Source organism: Orycteropus afer, unplaced genomic scaffold (assembly GCF_000298275.1).
Source record: "Orycteropus afer afer isolate SDZICR_OR568_19922 unplaced genomic scaffold, OryAfe1.0 scaffold00495, whole genome shotgun sequence".
NCBI classification, from domain to species: domain Eukaryota; kingdom Metazoa; phylum Chordata; class Mammalia; order Tubulidentata; family Orycteropodidae; genus Orycteropus; species Orycteropus afer.
Window position 1 is genome coordinate 1,899,136 of NW_006922082.1, and position 23,363 is coordinate 1,922,498.

Here is a 23,363-nt window from a genome sequence, read left to right on the forward strand (position 1 = left end):
CATTGTAAATTTTGGTCAATGACATGAGACAAAGTATATGTGAACTGCTGTATGAAAAGTGAATTTACTCTGTAAATCTTCACCCAAATAAAAATAAAATTAAAAAATAATAATAATAATAATAAAAGACAAAACTTGGAGTGTGAAGGATGTTGCACTGCAAGGACCCTTGCCTGGGCCGCACTGGCCTCTCTTCTGGGGGAGCTTAAGAAGCATGTCCACTGCTCTGGTTCATTTACTGGGGACCCAGGCCAGTTGGCAGCTGGGGTCTCGGCAGGCAGAGCAGGTTTCCCATCCTGGCCTATCAGAGTGAGTAGCCAGGGTGAGGGCTGCCCTTCTTGGCATGACAAAGTTCATCTCCCAGAGACCCCTACTCCTTACCACTCTTGGGGTCAAGAACTGGCAAAGCCAGTCTCCTTCCTTCCTTCTCCCCACTCCCACCACTTACCTCCAGCACGTTCTTCTTGCTGGATTTGTCTTTGGGAGCCCAAGCAAGAGAGGCCCCCTTCAACTCCACTGTGTACTCAGGGGTGGAGAGCTTGGAAGGCTGCTTCTGAAGAGGGAAGAAGAATGGGGAGAACCATTACGGGGAGCACCATTACAGGGAGCCCTCTGCTCAGACCTATCCTAGTACCCCAGCTCTGACCCACCAGGTTCCTTCTAGTTCTCCTCTAGGGAGAGGATGGAGCCACTGGTGGCCAGGCAACAACTCTGGGGGAGCTTGGTTCTTCTTAACCATGAAGGCTACTAGTTGGTTTGTCCATTGCTGGCTGCCCACTCAGGAAGGGAAAGGGAGGAAGGGATGTAGTCCCATCCCCATGAGCTGGAGTGGTCCACACTCAAGGACTGTTCTCCACCCACATGATGGCTGGACCTGCTTATCCTGGGCTGACTCTAGGGGTGTTGCCCCCTCCCTGAAAGGCCCAGCTCTTTGACACCTCACACTTCTCTGTCCTAGCCCTTGACAAGCCAGATTAGACAGAGACCCACTAAGGTTGGGAGCAGATGTGGTGGTCCCTGCCTTGGGGGCCTGGGCCTCACCAGGCTGCTTGTAGCTGAGGTCTTTGACTCCTTGAAGAATGTCAGGACACCGCCCTCCAGCACTGTCCAGGAGGCACTCCAGTGTTTCTTCCTAGGTTGGTAAGGGTTGGGCAGGACTTGCTGAGGTCCCCTCAGAGTGTTAACCACCCCCAGGGGCACGGCACAGAGCTTGGGGCACCCGACTGAGAGAGGTGGACTCCCAACTCTTAAGACCCTGTAGCCAAGAGACCTTGGACAAGTCACTTTATCTCTTGGTGCCTCAGTTTCCTCACAGGACTTCTTATGAAGTTGCTATGAGGATTAATAAGAGCCTGGCATATAGGAAGAGCTCAGTGAACGTCATTATTAAGGACCACCCTGCCTGGGTACGGACAGACTCTCACCGGAGTCGTTTTCCCTTGTCCACTGTCTTGGTACGATGAAGTACGCCTGCCTTGTCCAGGGTCTTGATCTTAGAGGGGAAAGAGGAGGCAGTATGGGGTGCACCACAGGAGGCAGCGGCTGGTCTCCCATCAGCCAGCAACTCCCCACAGGCTGGGCCCGAGTCTCTGCTGAAACGGTCACCCTGCACAGCCCCCTGACTGGTGGTGGAGGGTGGGGCATTTGCTTCAGCAGCAGCAGCAGAGAGAGATCTATCCAGTTTTCAACCTCACCCAGCTCTGGGGCTGAGCAGACCCAGACTCCTGGGTTCCCTCAGCCCAGCCTAGTGCTGGGGTCTGTGGGGGAGACAGACACAGCAGGCACAGTTCCTTACCCCAGGACTTCCAAAAGCCCCCCCCCACACTTCCATGGGGGTTCCTGCCAGAGCTTACATGCCCCCTCACCTTCTCCTCAGGGGGACTGGCCTGGGTTGGGGTGTCACTGTTGCTAGATCTGTGGATGCTTCGAGGAGCAGGGACAGGGACCTAGGGAAGAAAATAAAATGAAACAAGCAATTGCTTATGAGTCGGTTTTAACTCATGGCGACCCTGTGCTCCACAGTATGATTTTTCAAAACTAGATCACCAGCCCTTTCCTGTGAGGCACCTCTGGTTGCTCAAATCTTCAACCTTTAGGTTAGCTGCCATGCATGTTAACCATGTGCACCACCCAAGAACTCCAGGGGAGGAAGAAACTAATTTACAACCCCCTCCTCTCTCCCCAACACTCTCCCTCCCCCAGGTGGTTACCTGGGGCAGCTCCCACCGAACAGAGGCGTCATCTGGGTTGTAGAAGTATGGCTTCCCATGCTGGTCCTCCAACCTCACCCACTGTGGGGAGCGACAGGGTCAGGGCTCCTGGCCCACCTCATGAGAGGGGAGGAAAGGGATCCCTCCAACCAGAGTCCAGGATAGTGCCAGTGAGTTTGGCGCACGGGTGGTATTGGTGACTGCAGTGTCTTAGGAGGGCTGGGACCGTAGGGGAGCTGCAGTTTGCAGCGTTAAGGGGAAGAAGGGACATAACATCAGGAAAGCCTGATGACAGGCAGCAAAAAATGAGGAAGGCCTGAGGAAGAATCTTCACACAGCTGTCTAGAGAGCAGACAGGGGAGCGGGAGCTGGGATCTGTCCACCTGCCCTTACCTGCTCTTGGGTGAAATGGTTGGTGTACAGGGTCTGCCCGTCAGTGCCCATATGACACGACCAGCCGGGGGGCGTGGCCAAGGGAGAGGCGGGGCCAGGCTCACTGAAGGAGCCCACCGGGGAATAGTCTTCCTCCGGGTAACTGGTCAGCGACTCTGGGTAGTCAGTCTCGGGAGTGGGAGGCTGCAGGAAGCAGAAGATGTTGTTAGAGGACCCCCGCCTTGCCCACTTACCCTCTAGTCCCTAGCGCTGTGGGGAGCAGTGGCAGGGTCAGAGGCGCCCAAAACCAGCCCAGCCCACCTCTGGCCCCGCCCTTCCACATAAGGTCCCGCCCCTCACCCTCTGGTCCCGGGGGCTGCCGGGGCTCAGGCCCGGCTGCATCTCCAGCTCGTTCTCCAGCTCGTCCTCAGGCTCGTCCTCCCAGGCCGTCTCCCCCGTCAGCGGGTTGTAGAAAAACACCCTGCGGCTCTCCTCATCCCAGTACTGGCCCCACTCAGTCTCGAGGCTCTCGCGGCTGCCCACCGACGCCGGGGAGGTGGCCGGGCTAGCGGCGCCCTCGGCAGCCTCGAAGGGCGACTCCCAGGTCGTCACGCCTGTGTCTGGGTTGTAGTAGTAGGGGCGCCCGGTGCCCGCGTCCGTGAGCGTCTCCCACACGGAGCTGCGGCGCAGGGCCGCGGACGTGGCCGGGGAGGTGGCCTGGGGCTGCCGCTCTATGTTCGCGTACACGGGCTCCGAGGGCTCGTCTACCTGCTGGAGGAAGAAAGAGGATTTTCAGGAGAGCTCTGGATCCAGACCTGGATTCTGGCCCCGATTCGGCCTCTTGCCACCTGGGCTACCGACAATCACATTACCTCAGACCCCCCACTTGTAAAAATTCTGCCCTACCCAGCTCAGGAAGTTACAGTGAAGAGAGAATGAGGAAATGTTCCCGAAAGTGGTTTGCATAGTATTGAGGTTCCCCAGATGCGTGGGAAAATTGCATTAGTTATTTATTAATAATAATAAAACAGATAACAGTACTCTCACAGCTGCGCACCCCAGTGCACTCAGAGAACAGTGACATGGGCTGAAACCTGTTCCTTCCCATGGCCTCCATTCAAGTCACAGGGTGGCAGGGCCCTACCATTCGAGAGCCAAGTATACATGCTCGGTAAAGCAGAGGATCAGGGGAAAAGAGGAAGACCCTCAACAAGATGGACTGACACTGGCTGCCATGATGGACTCAGGTCTAGCAAGGATTGTGAGGATGGCACAGGCCGGACAGTGCCTCGTTCTGTTGTATGTGGGGTCGCTATGAGTCGGAGCTGACTAGTCAGCACCTCACAACAATACTGAGAGCCCCACCCCTGCCTCCCTCCCAGCCCAGAAAGCCTGGGCTAAAACTTCAGGGATGTGGAGTTTGCAGGCCTCAGAATCAATTACAAGCAAGGAGAGAGGGAGGAGAAACTCATGAGAGGGAGAAACAAGGTGCAAAAAAAGGTCAAAGGTGGCAATGGGCTGGGAGGTTCGGTAGCACAGAATACAAGCCTCACTGTGGGGCCCTCCCACACTTTAACACCTTCATGGCTCCCGGCTGCTTGAGGGCAAAGTCAAGCCTCAACAGAAGCTTCCATTACTTGCCTCAGCTTCCTCCTCACTACCTGCCACTCCTTGACTCTTGCCTTCAAATTTCAGTTCCAGTAGCTGTGTCTCCTCCAGGCCTCAGCTCATTCAAGGCCTGCCAGGCCCTTACCCATCCCTTCCTCACCTGGCTGATTTCACCTCCTCCTTTAGGACTCAGCTCAGGTGTCAGGTTCAAGACCACTCCCAAGAATTTCTTCCCATAACCAGGGGAGGTGCCTTGCTCCATCCCTCCTGTGTGCCCACCACACCCCAACCAGCACCATCACCAGCGGGAGAGAAAACTACATTATCAGAACCCACTCAAAAGAATAGCATCTTGGGATAAATTTTATTTTCCAAGAATATATAATACTCTAGGGAAAAAAGCAATCAAAACGGTAAACTTGGCTTAATTCCAATTGTGTGTTTTTAAAAAACCCTCAACAATGCTAACAGAGGTCATCTCTGGCAGTATTATTATAGGGTTTGAATTTGTTTTTTGTTCCTTTTATTTTCCTTTAAACTTTCCTGCAACCTCAAAACTTCCTACAATAGACCTTTTAAAAAATCACAGGAATTTCTCTGTTGACTGTGACCCCTTCACTAAGCCATAAACTTCTTGAGAAGGGAAGCTTGTCTCCCTCAAGGACCGTAGGCAGGTACCTAAGGAAACATTCATTAGTCCAACAAAGATCCGCAGCTCTGGGCCAGGCCCTGGACATGCAGCAGGGAACAGACACAGATCCCTGCCCCCAAAGGGCTGACACTCTAATGCACGTGAGTCTATGACAGGAAGGAGTGGGACAGGGAGACAAACAAGATGATAAGTCAAATATACAGCACATTGATGATAGTCTGATCATCACTGCTAAGGAGCAAAACCAGAATGGGATAGAAAAAGGGGGTGTTGCTGTTTTAGACGGGGAGGCTATGAAGGCTGTAGGTCCCCAGACACATGGGCAGAGAGAGCTGGGAACCCCCCCCCCCCTTCGCCCACCGAAGCTCCTGTGTGGTAGAGACAGGACCTCACTTCTCCTTTCTTTTTTCCCACTGCAGCCCTCATGTGGCATCCAGTATTCCAACCACACCAGATGGCTCACCCCCACCTAAAACACAGAAATGGCTGCCTATCTCCCTCCCTGCCTGCGCTTCCCTTGGCCTAGAATGCCCTTGCCTTATTCCCAGCCTAGCCAAACCTTGCCCAACCACTGGCTCTGGGCTCAGAAGCCTCTCCTGGGGGAACCTGTCTCCCTCCTATGAGAGGTCTAATCCTCTGGACCTCTGCTTGTTGCTGTTAACACCAAACAGCATTCTGCCTTGGTAGTTGGTAAGGTGTGTCTAACCATTTGCCTACTTTTTCTGCCCAAAAAATGGAAAGCAAGACCCAGATTGACTAACTGAACCCAGTTGCCCCCCAGCAGGTGCTCTGATGCCCCACAACACATAGCAGAGCCTCTGAAACACTTCCTGTGGCCAACAAACAAACAAACAAGTGCATCTGACAGTAGGGAGGGACCAAGGTTAGGTTTGGGCAAGAACTTTCTGAGAATGAGAGTTCGAGCCACAAAAAAACAAGGAGACTCCTTGGATGGCCAGGACAGAGGCAGGAGGTGGAGCAAAGTGGATGAATCAGACACATCTCTACTCATTCCAGCTGGACCCACTGAAGCTGTGTCCAGCCCTGAGGCAGGGTTGGAAGGGTCCCTGGGGGCGTGGATGAGCCAACGAAGGAGCGAGGCTGCTTGCTGCCCGTGGCTCTGAGTCCACAGGGAGTCCCAGGCTGGTGGAGCTGACCAGGATCTCTCACACAGAACAGCCCTAGCAGGTACAGAGCAGATGTTGGAGATAGAAGTGTGGGCTCCCAGCGTGACGGGGCTGTCATGACGAGGAAAAGAAGATCCAGAGACACAATGTGGGGCTTCACGGTGCAGATCAAATGGAGACAGGGCAGTGCCCCTTTGAAGGAAGCACATTCTAAAGTTTGAGGCTGCCCCAGAGACACAGGGTGCTTCGAGAGGCAGTGAGTGGCCATCACTGGAAATGAGCAAGCGGAGTCCAACCCCCCTGCTACGGATGCTGCAAGATGTGCAGCCCTATGGACGGATGGACGGAGCTGGGCTGCTGCATCCCAGAGGCCCCCTTCAGGCCCAGAACTCTCAGCAGAGCCCCCACAGTGCTAGGGTAGTGGCATTTTCCTCTCAGGCAGAGCCTCAGCCAGATCTGACCAGTTCCCAGGGCCTGGTGGGCACAGGCCCTCCCATACCTCTGGCTTGGAGGGGAAGCTCACCCTGCTTACAGCAGGGCCTCTGCCCCCAACTCCTGGAGGCCCAGGGAAAAGCCAGACAGAGCCCAGGAACAGGGGCCTGACTAGGGTACCAATGGCTCTGGGGGCCTGGCCGTATCCAAGAGATAAAAGGGACACTGTGTAGGAAAGAGAAGTAGCCCCCCACCTCAGGCCAAAGGACAGAACCAAGAGGGGTCTGGCTCTCACCACACCCTGCTGCTGGCCCCCCAGCACTTCCTAACAGCAGCAGCCCCTTTTGTCTCCAATTTCCTCCCCGTGTCCACAAGAAGGCACAGACCTGCCTTTCCCCATCAGCTGCCCACTCCCTCTCAGCATCACCCTGTTCCCCCCTACCTCTCACCCCCTTCTCACGGCCTCAGAGGAGAAGTTGGAAGTCCCAACTCCATGAGACCCCTGCCTCAGACCCCAGCTTACCCCAGGGCCAGAGGATGATGGCCCCCAGGGGTCCTTTTGTCTCTATAGGCCCCCTGACCATCCCCGACAGAGGCTGAGTTTGCCCCCTAATGCTAGAGTCCCCTACCTGTCCCCGAAGGGCCCGACTCTGCCTTCTGGTCAGCTGGGCAACCATGTCCACCATCCTGCCTTCTGTGCGTGGGACAGAGCCCTGGGAAGGTCTGGGGGGTGGAGCCAAGGGTACAACCCCAGGGCTGGCAGGGGGCAATAGGGAAACAAGAAGTTATCTTAAGATGGTGAGATGGCGGGAGGTTGTGCCTCCAGCCCATTTCCTGTCAGGCCTGCGGAAGTGCTGCCTGAGATAGAGGTGGGGGTGGGGGCCGCCTTGGCTCAGGGTGTTTTTATGCCTCCTTGGAGTCCTGGTGGTGCAGTGGGTAAGCACTCAGCTGCTAACCAAAAGGTAGGTACTTTAAACCCACCAGTTGCTCTGCAGGAGAGAGATATGACAGTCTGCCTTGGAAACCCTATGACACAGTTCTACTCTGTCCTATGGGATCACCATGAGTCAGAATCAACTCGATGGCAACGGGTTTTTTTTTTTTTGTTTGTTTGTTTAAGGCACCACGGGCTGCCCTGCTGAGTGTTCTGACCATCACCCCAGACACACGAGGCCCTGGTGCAGGATCCACAGAGAGAAGCGCCCGTTTGACCCACAAGGAAGGGGTGCGGGGCGATGCTGTATAGATGGGGACAAGCAGAGGGGCAGTGGGTCCTTGTGCCTGGGCTCCCACAGACCTCCCCTGTCTGGCTCTTGAGGAAGAAACAGGACAATGAGTGGCCGCCAGCTCCCTCAAGGCCCCCAGAGGATGTGATGAGAAAAAGGAAGTTTGTGTGTGTGGTGGTAGGGGAAGGTGGGCTCTGAAAGAGGAAGGGGTCTGGGCAGATGTGGCACCAGACGGATCTGGTGTCTGGGCCTGGCTGGCCACAGCCATGAGGAGGAAAAGTGGGATTCTGACCACACCACTGTCTTCCACCTGCCCGCCTGGGTCTGCCTCCTCTGGCCTTGGTCACATGTGCCCACTCCTGCCTGTGTATGCCCACATAAGCCCACCTTGCCTGTGCACCCACATGTACCTGCCCTTGCCTGTGTGTACACATGTGCTGATATATTCCCAACCTGCCTATGCACCCCTATACACCCAGCCCAAGGAGCTCTAGTAGCGTACTGCTTGAAGGCCCTTGACTGCAAACCAGAAGGCTGGTGGTTCAAACCCACCAGCCTCTCCTCGGAAGGAAGGTTGGGCAATCTACTTCTGTAGTGATACTGCCTTGGAAAACCCAAGGAGGTGTTGCTTTGAGTCGGGTCTGACTCGACGGCACATAACAACAACAACAACACACCCAGCCCACCAGTCATTCCCTGAACTGTGTTCTCCCACCAAATATGTGTCTGGTTGAAAGATTCTCAGTGGTTTGGCAGTTATGTAATGATGTAATTATCCCCCATGACGTGATCTGTTGTGATGGGCCAATCAGATGTAAAGGGATTAGAGTGGAAAGTAACACCCTGGGCTCAGGTCACAGCTCTGATCAGTTTCCCTGGGGTGTGGCCTGCACTACTGCTTACCTTTCAGGAGATGAAAGGGGAGAGAAACAAACAGAGAAAGAGGGACCTCAGAACCACAAAGAAAGAGCTGGGAGTGGAGCACATCCTTTGGACCCGGGGTCCTGCTCTGAGAACCTCCTAGACCCAGGGGAAGATTGATGTCAAGACACATGGAGATCTCTAAAGGATACCAGACTTACAGATGTTGAAAAGAGACAGGGACCTTACCCTACAGATGGCAAAGAAAGCCTTCCCCTAGAGCTGGTGCCCTGAATTTGAACTTTTAGCCTCCTAAACTGTGAGAAAATAAATTCCTGTTTGGTGAAGCCCCCCACTTGTGGTATTCCTGGTATAGCAGCACTAGATACCAAAGACACTCACTGCCTGTACACCCATATATGCCCACCCCACCTGGACGCCCCTGCATGCCCTCCAAAAATCCAGAGAAGGGGGACAGGAACTAACTCCCCCCCCAGGTAAGAACCTTTCCTGGCTTCACCTGCCTTTACACCGATGGGTGTTCAGACACCGGCTGTGTACAGTGATGTCCTGGATAAGAAGCTGTGGCCCCTCCTCCAAGCCCCTGGGGACCATCTTGACTTCACTACCTCCCTGAGAGGTGCTACTCTCCAGCCCAGCAACACCCTGGCCACCCACTCAGCAGCCTGAACGTTCTCCTGCAGTGGCTGCCCTGCTCCCAGTTCCAGCTCTGACCCCCACCTTCCCATCCTAGACCCTAGACCCTTTGTTTCCTATTCTTCCATTTCCGTAACCCTCCTGCCCCAGCCTGGCTCTCCCTGCACCTCCATCCAAGTCTCCCAGGCCTCTTGTCTCCTGCATTTACTCTGGGCTCAGGACAGAGACATCTAAGTGGAGCCAGGCATGCCATGGATTTGGGGCGTGGACACTTGGTGCATTCTGAGCAACCTGGGGTCCTATGCCCTACTTTGTACTCAAGAGTTCTTGTATCACTTCCTCACCCCCATCCTCTGTGCCCTGATTCAGAAATCCAGAATCCCAGGAACAGACTGGCCCACCCTTCATGCTCCCAACCAAGGGAAAGAGCTGGAGGGACACAAAGAAGCCTGGAGCTCTCAAACTTGTCACACACGTGACATATCACACTGCCCCCACCCTGAGGGACAGGGACACACACACATACACACACAGAGACACACATGAGGTCACCAGAGGAGAGTGAGCCAGGCCCAGAAGACAGGAACACCCTACACTTCAGAGCAATCAGAAACTCTGAACCACAGGGAGGGGCTGGGTGTGGCAAGGGGAGGGACAGGAGTGGAACCCGGGCCCCCGGCACTGCTCTGCAGGTATAACAGGGGAACAGGGTCTCTCTGTGGCAGGGACTAGGAGGGACAGTGTGCAGGTGAAACCCCAGAATCGGCAGCCAGCATCTCACCGCTTCTCCTTTACAGCAAGGGGCGTGGTCCCTATGGCTGGGGTGTCCCAGTGATCTCCTCAGGGGGCAGCAGGGACCTCTGGCCCCACACTTCAGGGACCAGGTCTCTTCACTGCAGAGACCAAGCAAACTCCACCCGGCACTATCTGGCTCTTGGTCATAGAGGTTGGCTCCTTGGGCCTCCCTGTCTGGACTTCCCCTCCCCCAGTGAGAGGAGGTGCTGACCACAGTGGCTTCCCAGTGGGGTCCTCCTCCCTCAACCACACCCGCAGGCATGCCTCTGAGAGGCACATGGTGGAGGGAGGGCAGGGACGTACCAGAATAAACCAGCTGCACCTCTCTGTCCTCACTCCTTCTCTCCAAAACCCTCACAGGAAGTGGTGGGACAGGTGTAATAGGAAAATCTTATCAGCTATGTGGGGCCAGAGGCAAACGAGAAGTCCCAAACCAGAGACTCAAGTTGAGGAGCTGGCTTAGGGGACTGCTGAGAGGACATGACAGCCCTTTACCAGCTCGGTGAGCCTGCGCTGTGCCACTCAGGCCGAGGTGAAGGGAGAGCAGGAATGAATTATGCTTTGTGCCTCAAGGAGTGCAACCGTGTCCACATGAGGAGTCTAGTTCTGGAGTCGTCCCCTCCCCCTGGCCTTTCCTTCAGCAGAGTCTGGTCCTCACTCTCTCCATGCACTCCTGGCAAGCCCAGAGCTGGGCGTCCACCATGAGCAGTGGGGAAGCTAGAGGTCATGCCTCAGGGTGCTGGTCCTCAAGCCTCAGAGCACTGGGGGAGCCATGCCTGACCCCAGCCCCAGAGACTCTGATGTCACTGGTTTGCACTGGGGCCCCAGCAAAGTATTTTTAAAGGCCCCTCCAGTGATTCTGATGTGCAGCTTGGCTGAGGTGCCTCTGTCAACAGTAATCTCATTACATGGGTGCATATCAGATGCCAATATAATCTTAGTCTTAGTTGAGACTCCTCTCTTGGTTTGGGGCAGGAGCTTCATATGATTCAAAGGAAAAAGAATGGAGGAGTCCAAAGACCTGGGCCCTTGTATAGACTCTGCCCAGTTTCTCTATGGACAACCCCTTGTGTCTCTGGGCCTCAGTTTCTTTATCTGTGCAATGGGGCTGTCATTAGTCTTCCCTCACAGGGCCCCTGAGTTCCCACACCCATGGGGACATGGGGAAGAAAGTTGACTACACTTCTGCTTTGCTGGATTTGGGTTTCGATTGGGTTTTGTTAGCCCTGGACTCTGCCCCTGTCCTCTGGATGACCTCATGGGGCTGCCTGCTTGGCCTGCTCCTCCAGGGTGGGGTGAGATCTGGGGTGGGGCTCCTTCCGGGGCTCACACTCCCTGCACTCTGAGTAAGGTTGGCAGAGACCCAGGCAGGCCTGCTGGGGCTGTCGAGGAACCTCCCAGCTGGTGAAGGCCCCAGTTATGGGCTAACCTTGGGAGGAGGGAAGTATGATGAGGGGTCACCTCCTGGCCACCCCCTCATGCACATCTGCACAGTACTTGTACCCATCCTTCCTGCTCTTGCCTCTGACAAAGAGCACAAAGTTCCTCCTCCTGTCTAAGCCAAGGCCCCCCCGCCCAATCTGGGCCCAGGGGATCCCACTGCCTTCCACCTACTCAGAACTTCCTCACTTCAAATCTCCAAACTTTCCTTCCCTATTCCCTCTGTCTCTTTGGAATTTCAACAAACTCATGTTCTCCACCCTTAAAAGAAAAAGTGCTCTCCCTGAACCCAGCTCTGTACCACCACCCCCCTTTACTCCTAGTCTCCTTTTCTGAATCAGCTTCTGGAAGGAGTGTGTGCACCCCCACCTTCTCTCTGTCCACTTAGGGACATCATAAACCTCCTTGATGACAAACTCAATGGATGCTTTCCATCCTTCTCTGGACTGACATGTTGCTGTTGTTGTTATTTGCCATTGAGTTGGCCCCAACTCATAGCGACCCCTCCTTGGGTTTCCGAGGCAGTATCACTATGGAAGTAGGATTGCCCAACCTTCCTTCCAAGGAGTGGCTGGTGGGTTTGAACCACCAGCCTTCTGGTTAGCAGTCAAGTGCCTTAGGCACTATGCTACCAGAGTTCCCCTGGACTGACCTATCTCCTGCATTTCTTCCTTAGAATCTTCTCCCCCTTGGGCTTTCTCAGTTCACAGCTCCTCTTGCTCCCCTCTTTTTCTCCCACTGTTCTTTCTCTGTTCTTGGGGTCTGGCCTCATATCCTCTATCCATTTCAAAGGTGAGTGCCTGGGGTCTCACCTTTGCTTCTCATTCCACTCCCCCGGGAATGTGCGGTTCCCACAACCTGCTTTAAGTTAACAAACAACTCACCGTTCCATCTCCAGGCTCCTATGACCAGTTGCCCACCACGTGTCCCCAAAACTGAATTCATCTTCCTCCTCCAACTCGTTCCTCCTACTTCCCCAACTCGGCATCCCCTCTGTTGCTCAAGCAGAGACCTGGAGTCATCCTTGACTCCTCCTGCTTCCTTTGCATTGTCCATCACGGGGCCTCCTGTTTCGGCCTTCCTAAGCTCTGGTTAAGTGCTCAGCTTCTAGCCAAAAGGTGGTGGGTTGAACCTACCAGCTGCTCCATGGGATAGAGATGTGGCAGTCTGCTTCTATAAAGATGACAACCTTGGAAACACCCTGGGGCAGTTCTACTCTGTTCCATAGGGTGACTATGAGTCAGAATCAATTGGGTGGCAATGGGTTTGGTGTTCGGTTTAACCCTTTCAGAACTATCAGCTCACAAGTAATGCAGAGGCTAGAGGAACATGTCACTACCACTGCTGGGAAGCAAACAGACACATCTAAAACAGGCATTCTGCAAGGCAACTGGTTGGTCTCCTTAACCACCAGCCAGTGTCCTAGTAGGAGAAAAGGGTGGGGGTCGTCCAAGAGGGATTTAGGTGACAATCAAATGCAACACAAGGCTCTTGGCTGCACCCTGGTTCACACAAACCAACTGTGAGAGAGATTTTTTTAGAGTAATTGGGGAAAACTGGGTTTTAGATGTTATAAGAAATTCATGTTAAATTTGTTAGCAATGCTGATGGGATGGTGGTTATGGAGGAAGGACCATTTTTTAGAGCTGTGTGTTGAAGGTCTAAGGGGTGAAATATGGTAATGTCTAGTATTTATAATTCCTCAGCAAAAAAAAAAGATTAAAAAAAAAAACATGGCCATTGTCAATGGCTAGATCTGGGTGGGTAGCAAGTAAAATTGTATTTTACAATTTATTTTTTTAAACTTTCTAAATATGTGAAAATTGTCATAATAAAAAGAAAAAAAGAAAAAACAACATTCCTCGAACTCTTTGTATCCTCTATGGTCACTGTTACTACCAGACAGAAGCATTCATTATTTCTCATCTGGTAACAGGCCTTCCCTCCCAGCTCCTCCCGCCCTCAACCTTTGTCCTCACGGACAAAGTACATTCTTTCCTTTTAAGATTCAGCTCTGCTGCTGCGAGGCCCCTGGGTGGGGCAGACTGTCTGCACTCAACTGCTAACCTAAAGGCTGCTGCTTAGAACTCAGCTAGTGGCATCAAGAAAGCAATGCCTGGTAATCTGCAGACTGCAGCCGAGAGACCCTCCAGAGCAGTTCCACCGTACAGACACGGGGTGACCATGAGTCACACGCCACTTGATGGCAACGCATTTGGTTTGCTGGGGCTGGGATTCTGGGAACATAATGGCTTATACATCTGCTTCTCCTCTTTTCTTCACGGCAATCCTCTACTGCCCTGGCCCATGCCATAGTTGGGGCAAGTGGCTGGGGCAGGGCCTGGCTGGCACAGGTGAAGGCCCAGGGAACCCTGGGGCCAACTGGGTCCACCATGGGGAACTTAGGGGAAGGCAAGGTGGGCCAGGTACCCGACTCCTTGCTCTGGGAGCTGAGGGGGAACCATTAGGTAGTTAAGGTATACACTCCCTACCCCTAAGGCCAGGAGAGGGGAGGAGGCAGGATGCAGAGACTTCCTGCTGGTACCTTTAGAGCAGGTGCTGTCCAGCCCCACAGGCCCACTGGCAGGGCCTACTGAGTTTTCTCTGACCTATAGCCCCCAAATAAGTGGGGTACTCCAATAGCTCAACCAAGCCCAGTGAGCAGACAATGACAAATAAACTCCACTGCTCTGGCAGCTCAGTGGCTGGAGAAAAGCAGAGGAGACAAACAACTAGACTGTTGCTACTAGACCCCACTATAGCCAGGCCCCGGGACACAGTGAGGACACCATGTGCAAAGATGACCTTGTCGGTACAAGGTGATGTCATCTAGAAAAAAAAATAAATAAATAAGTTGGATCTTCATCCTTCATCTCACACTGACCTTTTAGATGAAGGTCCAAAGGATTCAAGATTTAAATGTAAATAAATAAATAAAGCCATGAAACTAGTCAAGGAAGAAAATATAAGCAAAATTCTATATTAAAAGAAGCTTTGAGAATTTGAGATTCTGTCCTACATTTTCCCCCTTTTGATAAGGATTCTTCTATAGAATCTTTGATCAAAATGTTTACTAATAGCAGACAGGTACCATCTTCTGGTCTCATGGCAAAGGAGGCAGGTGTTCATGGAGGCAATTAGCCGCACATTCCATATCCTCTTGTATTCCTGACTCTCTTTCTTCCTTTGTTGCTACAGGCAGCTAGAGACCAATTGTAGCTTGGATGCCTCTTGTAAGCTTTCAAGACCCCAGGTACTACAAAAGGAACTAACCCTCTAACCCAAGAAACCAAATCCCATGAGGTGTTTGGCTCCTACACTACACAGCAGCCCCAGCAGCTACTCTTTTTTTTTTTTTGTCATTGTTGTAAATATATCTGTGACACACCATTTTCCAATTCAGCTTTTTACAAGTGTTCAACTCATTGACATCAATACATTAATCAGCTGTGCATTAATTACATTAAAATCAGTCCATTTTTCCATCAGAGAAAACCAAACCTCGGTACTCCGTAAGTAATAACCCCTTCCTCCCCCCGCTCCCTCCTACCCTTGGTAACTAGTAATAAACCTTAGTTTCTATACATTTGCCTGTTATTGTCTTTTTACGTAAGTGAGGTCATGGAATCTAGACTTTCTGGCGCCACTGAGTCTGGATGAACCCCTACAGCCCCTATTTCCCTGAGATAATCTTTAAATCTTAGACCAAAAATATTCCTGGAAATTTCTTTAAGCCAAATAACAGTATAGATTAAGCAGTAAAGAACATCTCCCTTAAGCACTGTGTTCTTTTAAGACCTACCTGTATCAGATCAGAGCGACAGTAGCAACTTGAAAGATTAGATAGGAAACTTAGGACGCAGAGAGTTTGTTAACAAGGGGGAACAATTTGGAAACATTGGGTAAGAACAGTGGGCAACTTCAAGAGTGTAGTCACTGTCACTGAACTGCATCTGTACAAACTGTTGATCTGGTGTGTGCTCTGCTGTGTATATTCTCAACACAACAACAAAGAAAATCATCAAAAAAGAGGCCTTTGAAACAAAGACTGAAATCTAAAATCACGCAAATAAAGGACTGATACATTTGACTACATTAATGTATTTTAAGAAAACTTTTATGGAAAAAAATGAAAAACATTAGCAAAGTCAAAAGACAGACTGAAGGAAACTGCACCTTATGCCGTGGACAAAGGGCTACTTTCCCTAAGATAGAAAAAGCTTCTAGAAATCAGTAAGACAAAGACAAGTAACCCAAAAGACAACCAAGACAAAAACTATAAATACACCATTCACAGAAAAAGAAACACAAACAGCCCTATCAGATTGGCAGAAAACAAACATTTGGCGGTACTCAGTTGGCAAGGCTATGGGGGCAATAAGTTCTCTCATTTGTGCTGGTGGGAGAGAAAATTGGTATAAACTCTCATTTTATCAAATACTTATCATTTATCTTTTGACCTAGCAACCCTACTTCTGGGACTTATCCTACATTTACCTGCACATGCCTGAAAGATTATTCATTACAGCATTGTTTGTAAGACCAAAAGATGGGAAACAATCCAAGTGTCCATCAGCAGGGACTTGTTGAGTGAAGTATGATACATCCACACAATGGAAAACCAGGCAGCTGTAGGAAGGAGACAGATACTCTCTATGTCCAACACTGTTAAATCAAGAAGGCAACCGTAAACAAGGTGCAGGACAAGGTACACAGCATACAACCTTTGTGTAAGAAAACAAAACAACAACAACAAACCCAATGCCATCGAGATGATTCCTACTCACAGCAACCCTGTAGGACAGAGGAGAACTGCCCCATAGGGTTTGCAAGGCTGTATATCTTTTTTTTTTTCTTTAAATTGTGATTCGGGTGAAAATTTACAGAGCAAATTCACTTTCCATACAGCAGTTCACATATACTTTGTCTCATGACATTGACCACAATTTACCACAGTGCAACAGCTCCCCTCCCACTTCCTCCTGATAGTTATCTCTTCCCTGTGTCCATCCCTCCATGCATTCCTGCCCCCCTGAGCTGTTTCCCTGTGCATAAACAGCCCTTCTTTCTCCCATGATTGTTCTCTCCAAGGAGTGTATCTACCTCAGGTACATGTTCAACTCATATGCCTGTCTTTTGTTTGGCTGGAAGCCTCAGGTGTGGGTTCAATTCCAGACTTGAGGGGCAGCTAGGGGCCATAGTCTCAATAGTTCCACCAGCCTCTATCAGACCAGCAAACCTGGTTCCCCCCTTTTTTTTATTTTCCCCAAATGATTTTGAGTTTTGTTCCACATTGTTCTCCCTCTCTATCCAGGATCTCCTACATAGATCCCTCTCCTAGTGGTTGACAGTGGTAGCTGGGCACCATCTAGTTTTTCTGGTCTCATAATCTTATAGGCTGTGGATAGCATGGTGTACCAGTTGCTAGGACTAATTGTTTCCATGAATCTTTGGTTTTCTTCATTCTCCTTTGCTCTGGATGAGGAGAGACCCATCGTTGCATCTAGATGGCTGCTTGCAAGCTTTTAAGATCCCAGTCGCTACCAAAGTAGGAGGTAGAACGATGTTTTGTGTAGTATGTTATGCCAACTGAGCTTGATGTCCCCTGTGATTGTGGTCCTGAGCCCACAGGTTCAACTACTCAGTCCCTCTGGGTAGCTGGCTGTGATCAAGAAGTGACCACACCTTGTCCCTTGTCAGCTCTACTATACACCCGGGAATTCACATCATACAAATACACTTACAGGACCATTGTCTGCCAACCCTATACATGTTCTTGGGTACACTCCCCGCTTCACAGACATAGCTAATAGTTCAAGGACTATATATCTTTATGGAAGGAGTTCTGGTGGCATAGTGCCTAAGGCATTTGATTGCTAACCAGAAGGCTGCGGTTCAAACCCACCAGCCACTCCTCGGAAGGAAGATCAGGCAATCTACTTCTGTAGTGATACAGCCTTGGAAACCCAAGGAGGGGTCACTATGAGTCGGATTTAATGCGACGGCAGTGAGTTTGAGAGTTTGATATCTTTACAGAAGCAGACAGCCTCATCTTTCTCCTCCCCCCGCACCCCGGAACCTCTGGTGAGTTTGAACTACCCACTTTTTGGTTAGCATCTGAATGCTTTAACTACTACACCACCAGAGCTCCTTTGGGTAAGAGACAGAAAATCAAGTCATCGAATAATAGTTTGTATTTGCACAAAGAAACTCTGGAAAGGTAGAGAAAGAATTAATAAAAGTGATGACTTTTAGGTTGATGGCAAATAGGGGTGTGTGGGGTGAGATTTTTCACTGTCCATTTCTTTACATTGTTTTGATTTTATTTTTTAACCATATGATTGTTGTTGTGTTGTTGTTGTTATGTGCCGTCGAGTCGGACCCGACTCACAGCGACCCCTCCTTGGGTTTCCGAGGCGGTATCACTACAGAAGTAGAATTGCCCCATCTTCCTTCCGAGGAGTGGCTGGTGGGTTTGAACCACCAGCCTTCTGGTTAGCAGTCAAGTGCCTTAGCCACTATGCTACCAGAGCTCCCAACCATATGATTGTTGTTGTTGTTGTTATTTGCCATCGAGTCAGAGCTGACTCATAGCGACCCCTCCTTGGGTTCCCGAAGCGGTATCACTATGGAAGTAGATTTCCCAACCTTCCTTCCAAGGAGCGGCTGGTGGGTTTGAACTGCCAGCCTTCTGGTTAGCAGTCAAATGCCTTAGGCACTATGCTACCAGAGCTCCCTAACCATATGATTACCTAGTTAAAATTTTTTCCAAAGCAAGAGAGAGCTGCTAGAGAGACAATGACAACTTGAACTAAAAATAAGAATCACAAACCCATTGAATCAATCAAACTCAACTCAATGACAAATCAAACTCAAACTCAATGACAACTTGACCTAAAAATAAGAACCACAAACCCGTTGAGACAACCAAACTCACAGAAATAAAGAGGGAAAACACAAGGAGCTGAGGACCTCAGGCCCTAATGTTAGTTCTGAAAGCAGAGGCGGGGGTGGGGGCGCATACAATAATCAAGCAGCAAATTTCTCTAAGCTGAGAAAGATGTGAGTCTACAGACAGCATTCTGTGAGATCCAGATGGAGATGCTGAGAAAAAGGAAAACCCATCCAGGGGTAGATGATGTGTCTACAGAATGTGTATTTGATTAGGAACCCCAAGAAAGGGGAGAAGGAAGGAATCAACAGGCTAATCAAATAGGCTTATCAGTTGTTAAGTTAAAAGTGAATAGACTAAATTCTCCCACTAACAGGCCAGAGTCAGCTGGGTTTAAAAATAGAGTGAAGTGATAGGATACATACAAGAAATCCACTTTCAAAAAAGTGATAATGACTGAACATAAAAGGATAAGGAGAGATACAAGGCAAGGGCAAAATCTAACACAATGAAATACCAGAAAATAAAGAGCAAGACTGGCCAGAAGTGTAACAGACAGGTGGGATTTAAGAAGAAAAGCACTAATGAAGGCAGAAAACACCACATGACACAAAGGTACAACTTGTGATGACAAAACAGTCAAAATTTCTATCTCCCAAAACCATTTCAGTTAAATATAAAAAAGCAAAAACTATTAAAAGTATAAGAAGAACTTTATAGAGAGCATTGGAGTGGGAGGTTTGCTACATCTCTATCAGAATAAAATGAAAGGTTTTTTAAACCTTTATTTTTTTTAAAGGACATAGAGGAAAATGCAAATTTGAATCATATAATCAATAAACTTAATTTGATAAACATGGAAACTTACATCTCTTAAACAGAAAATATACAATTTTTCTATGTCTACAAAAAACAGAAAAATTATTTACTTGGTCACACACACACACAAAAAAAAATTCATAGTACATTTTAAAAGTGAAGATCTAGAGAAAAGGAATGCTTCCTTGGTAAATTATCAAATTGCCAAAAGGAACCAGAGAACTAGTGGGAAACTTGAACAGACTAGTTACCACTGAGGAGAAAAGACATGCCACTGAAAAGGCACCAGGTCCAGAGGATTTCACAGGAGGCTGAATTATAGAAATCTTTAGGATTCACCTCTGACCTCACCTTCCTCCTCCAGGAAGTGTTCCCAGATTTTCCTCTCCCCACTCAAGATCCTGGGAGGGGCTCCTCCAATGTGCTTCCCAACAATACCTTGCAGACACATCTACCCACCATGTTGAAACTCGGTTTGCTTGTCAGCCTCCCCTCCTGACCACGAAGGTAGAGGCAAAGACCATGCCTTATTTTTCATTGCCGTCCCCAGTGGCCAGTACAGCACCTGGCACTTATTGAATAAATGAGTATGTTAAATGAAAAAGCAGAACATACAACTGTCACACTGTGATGCCCCATGTTTGTAACAGTCCTCAACGTATCAGCATGGACAGGAAAGCAGAATGGACGGGCCAAAACCAAACACTGACAGTAACTAGGCTGAAATTTTCTCCTGTAATATTTGCAGTGGGATTAAACTATGTTTATAGAGGGGGAATAGTAATTTGCACGTTCAGACAAGGCTGAAATGTGTTCTTATTGTGTAGATGAGGAAGAAGATGGCTGGGAGGATCTGGAAGCAGGGACTGTCTGTTACCTCTCTCGGGCCCAAGTCTCTTGGACCCTCCAGGACAGACACAGAGGCCTAGACAAGGACCCCCTGACTCACTAACCTCGAGGTCTCAGAGTGGATCACCAGCTGGGAGGAGGGGAGGATGCAGAGGGGGGCGGCCCACAAAAGCCCCAAGCCTGAGCTAGATAGATGGTCCTACAGGTCTCCCCTTGCCCAAGAAGCAGAGCTGGAAATCCCCTCCACATCACAATCCCTCCTCAGTTTAGAAACAGAATCTCCCCAATCTTAGCAAGAGTTTCTGGGCTCCTGGGTCCCAGAGCACCAGCCCTGGAAGCCCCATGTCCCCCCAACACCAACCAACAGCAACTGTCCTGTCACCCTCCAGCAGAGACCCAGCTCCAAATGCCCCCAGCACCCTAGCATGGAGCCCTGACCACATTCCCAATCATTATTCACCCCTTGGTCATGATCATGGACCTTGTGTGCTCCAGGGCCTAGCACTGACAGCTCATCAGGGCTGCCAATTCATCCCTTCCCACTACTGGACACAGGCAACTCCAGGAAGAACAGAGAAAATGGGCTGAGGTGAGGTCAACTGCTAGGATCTGCCTCAGGAAGGAAGGGAAGAGGCAAGTGGGCCTGTCACAGGGCCCATCTCCAGAGGCCCAGGGGCTAAAGGGAACCAGAGACTGAGAGGTGAGTAAGGAGACCCAGGCTCGAGGAAGGGAGATCACTCAGAGGATGATGGGGTGGAAGGGTGGGTGGGGAGGCCTCTCAGTAGCCAGGAATGTGGGGTAAGTATCAGGATTGGGGGGGTGGACACCCAAGAACCTGCTCTCTCACAGGCCAGGCCACAGGCCGGGCAGCGGGACTCCTGGGCCAGCCTGGGGCTGCAGGTGAGTCATGGGGAGGAAAAGGTGTGAGGGAATCCAGCTGGGCCACCCCAGGGAAGCTGCCCTAGCTGGGGTGGAGGGGAGGCAGTTTGTTGAGGAGGAAGTATGGGCAAAGGGAACCTCAGCATCCCACTTCATCAGCTTCCCTGCTCTTCCCAACCCCCCTTTCCAAAAGGCTCCCTGGCTAGGCCAGAAGCGGGGTAGCTGGGTCTGTTGGAGTTTGTCCAAAGAAGTGGTGCCAGTCCTGGGTTTCTAAGAGGAGGAAGGGGGCAGATGTAGCAGGAATTCCAGGTGGGTTTTAGGATGGGTGCAAGGAAGGAACAGGAGGGGGGTGGGAGAGGGATGGGACAGACTGGAAGACTGCCCCAGTGTGTGCCCTCCTCCCCTGGGTGCCTAATCCCAGGGCAAGGGTGACTTACAGTTCCCAGGAAGGCGGAGGCTCCTTCCAGGCCCACTCCCAGCCAGGCTGCTGCCTTGGACTTTCCCTGTTCAGGTGAGGTGCCCCTCAGCTGTTTACATAAGAAGTTGCAGTGACCTGGTGTAACTCTTTCCTCCCTGTGGCCAATGTCCTGGTGGTGAGGCAGGTTCTGGTTCAGCTCCCTCCAGCCTGGGCCTTCCTGGCTCTGAGGCCAAGGGGTGGGGAAGGTGGCCTAACCCTCCAGGGTGGCCCCAGTCCATGGGTGGGACCTGAAGCCACAGGGGAGGAGTCTCAGAGGCTCTTTGTTGCACCTGCTTTTGCTTGGTTTCCCTGGGCTCTGGGAGCTGCTTCCTCAAGAAGCCCTCCTGAGGACGTGCCCCCCTCTTCCGCCTCTGCCTTCTTTTTGGATGCCTCACTCTCCAACCCTACCCTGAGTTGCAGATAGTGGGGTCTGGGTTTGGAATTCATGTCCCCTTCCCTGCAGTCCATCCCAAAACAGGGCTGAGCACACTGAAGCAGTCAGAGAAGTCAGCACAGTTTGCCTTAAGCTTGTACCGTCCTCACTGGGGGAACATGGCCAAGTCTGAAGGCCACCTGGCTGAGACTGAGCCTAGTGGCCAGAGGACTGGGTTTGGAGTCAGGAGGCCTGGGACTGAGCTAGACATCCTTGCTGTGAGATCTTGGGCCAGTCATCAAACCTCTCTGAACCTCTGCTGACTTGAATCTTCCAAGCTCTGAGTGAGAGTCCCCTTGGGGCAGGAACCATGTCGTGCCATACTACACTTTCACGTCCCTTGGGTCCAGCACAGGGACCAGCACACAGCAGGGCTTATTATGTGCTAGTTGAGTGAATGATGGGTGAAAAGGCTGTAAAATGCCTTACAGGGTGAAGGCTCATTTCTCCTGGAGGGCGCTGCCCCTATTGAATGGCCCACCTTGAACTTATGGCCTCACAGACGAGCAGCTCCAGTTCACAGCCCCCACGCTCAGCAGTCCTTCACGGACTCTCCCCTTGTCAGTTGTTCATCGACTGGACACTGTCCTAACTTTCTTCCAGGCTCCCCTCCCCCTCCCCAGCAGTCCCTACTGATTCCTATCCCTTCCTCCGAGGAAGCAGGTCCTTCTCCCCACTGCCTGGGCCCTTCCCTCACGTGTTTCTTCTTGGACTCTCAGCTCACCAGCTACCTCCCCTTCCCCATCCTCACTTTCTCCTCTTCTGGCCCAGACACTGCTGAGACTCCTCTCTATCCTTCACCCTCCACCTCCATCCAGCCACACTGTGTCTTTCCCTTCTCTGCCAAGCTCCTGAGAGATGCCCATACTCTCTCATCCACACCCTCACCTTCCCTCCTCTCTGACCCACTGCCCTCTGCCCTCAGCAACCTCCTCTTGCCCAGCTCTTGATAAGGTAGCCACTGGCCTTCTGGTAGCCACATCTGATACATGTTTCTAGGCCCTTAGCTACACTGTCTGGACACTTCTCCTCAGCTTCTGGGCCCGCACTCACTTGCTCTTCTTTTCCTCTGTGTTCCCTGGCTGTTCCTACCTCCTGGGCTCCTCTTTCCTCCCATCACCTCAAGTCACCTAAAGGCAGTGGACCCCAGGGCTATCTCAGGTGCTCTCTCATTCCTCAGCTACACTCCCTCATGCCCACCCACAGCTCCACCATCACATGATGAAGGCCTCCTCCTGTGTGGCCGACCCAGCCACCCAATGGTCTCTTGGACTCTTGGAATAGAGGGTCCTGCAGGTCTCCCCCTTGCCCAGGAAGCAACTCTGGAAATCTCTCAACACCAGAATCCTTTTCACTTGGCTAAAGTGACTTTGGGAGCTCTGGTGGAATAGTGTCTAAGGCATTTGACTGCTAATCAGAAGGCTGGCAGTTCAAACCCACCAGCCGCTCCTTGGAAGGAAGGTTGGGCAATCTACTTCTGTAGTGATATTGCCTTGGAAACCCAAGGAGGGGTTGCTGAGTCAGATCCGACTCGATGGCAAACACAACAACAACAAAGTGACATAGCATTTCCCCACACATACCCCCTCCTAGAGTCATCTCCCTTAGTGAGCACCCCCATGTGCCCAAGTGCACAGCTGGAAAGCTAGAGCTC

At 51.2% G+C, this 23,363-nt stretch overlaps 1 protein-coding gene across 1 annotated transcript in view; it reads right to left on the bottom strand.

The window, feature by feature from the left end:
• The window catches only part of ARHGAP27 (Rho GTPase activating protein 27), a 43,630-nt gene that overhangs the window by 14,419 nt on the left and 5,848 nt on the right, over positions 1-23,363 (bottom strand). The window contains exons 2-8 of the mRNA XM_042782877.1: positions 2,943-3,350; positions 2,604-2,786; positions 2,211-2,291; positions 1,866-1,946; positions 1,425-1,492; positions 1,042-1,132; positions 449-553 (exon numbers count right to left, since the gene is read on the bottom strand). Coding sequence (XP_042638811.1) covers positions 449-553; positions 1,042-1,132; positions 1,425-1,492; positions 1,866-1,946; positions 2,211-2,291; positions 2,604-2,786; positions 2,943-3,350 — 1,017 coding nt within the window. The remainder of the gene's footprint in view (positions 1-448; positions 554-1,041; positions 1,133-1,424; positions 1,493-1,865; positions 1,947-2,210; positions 2,292-2,603; positions 2,787-2,942; positions 3,351-23,363) is intronic.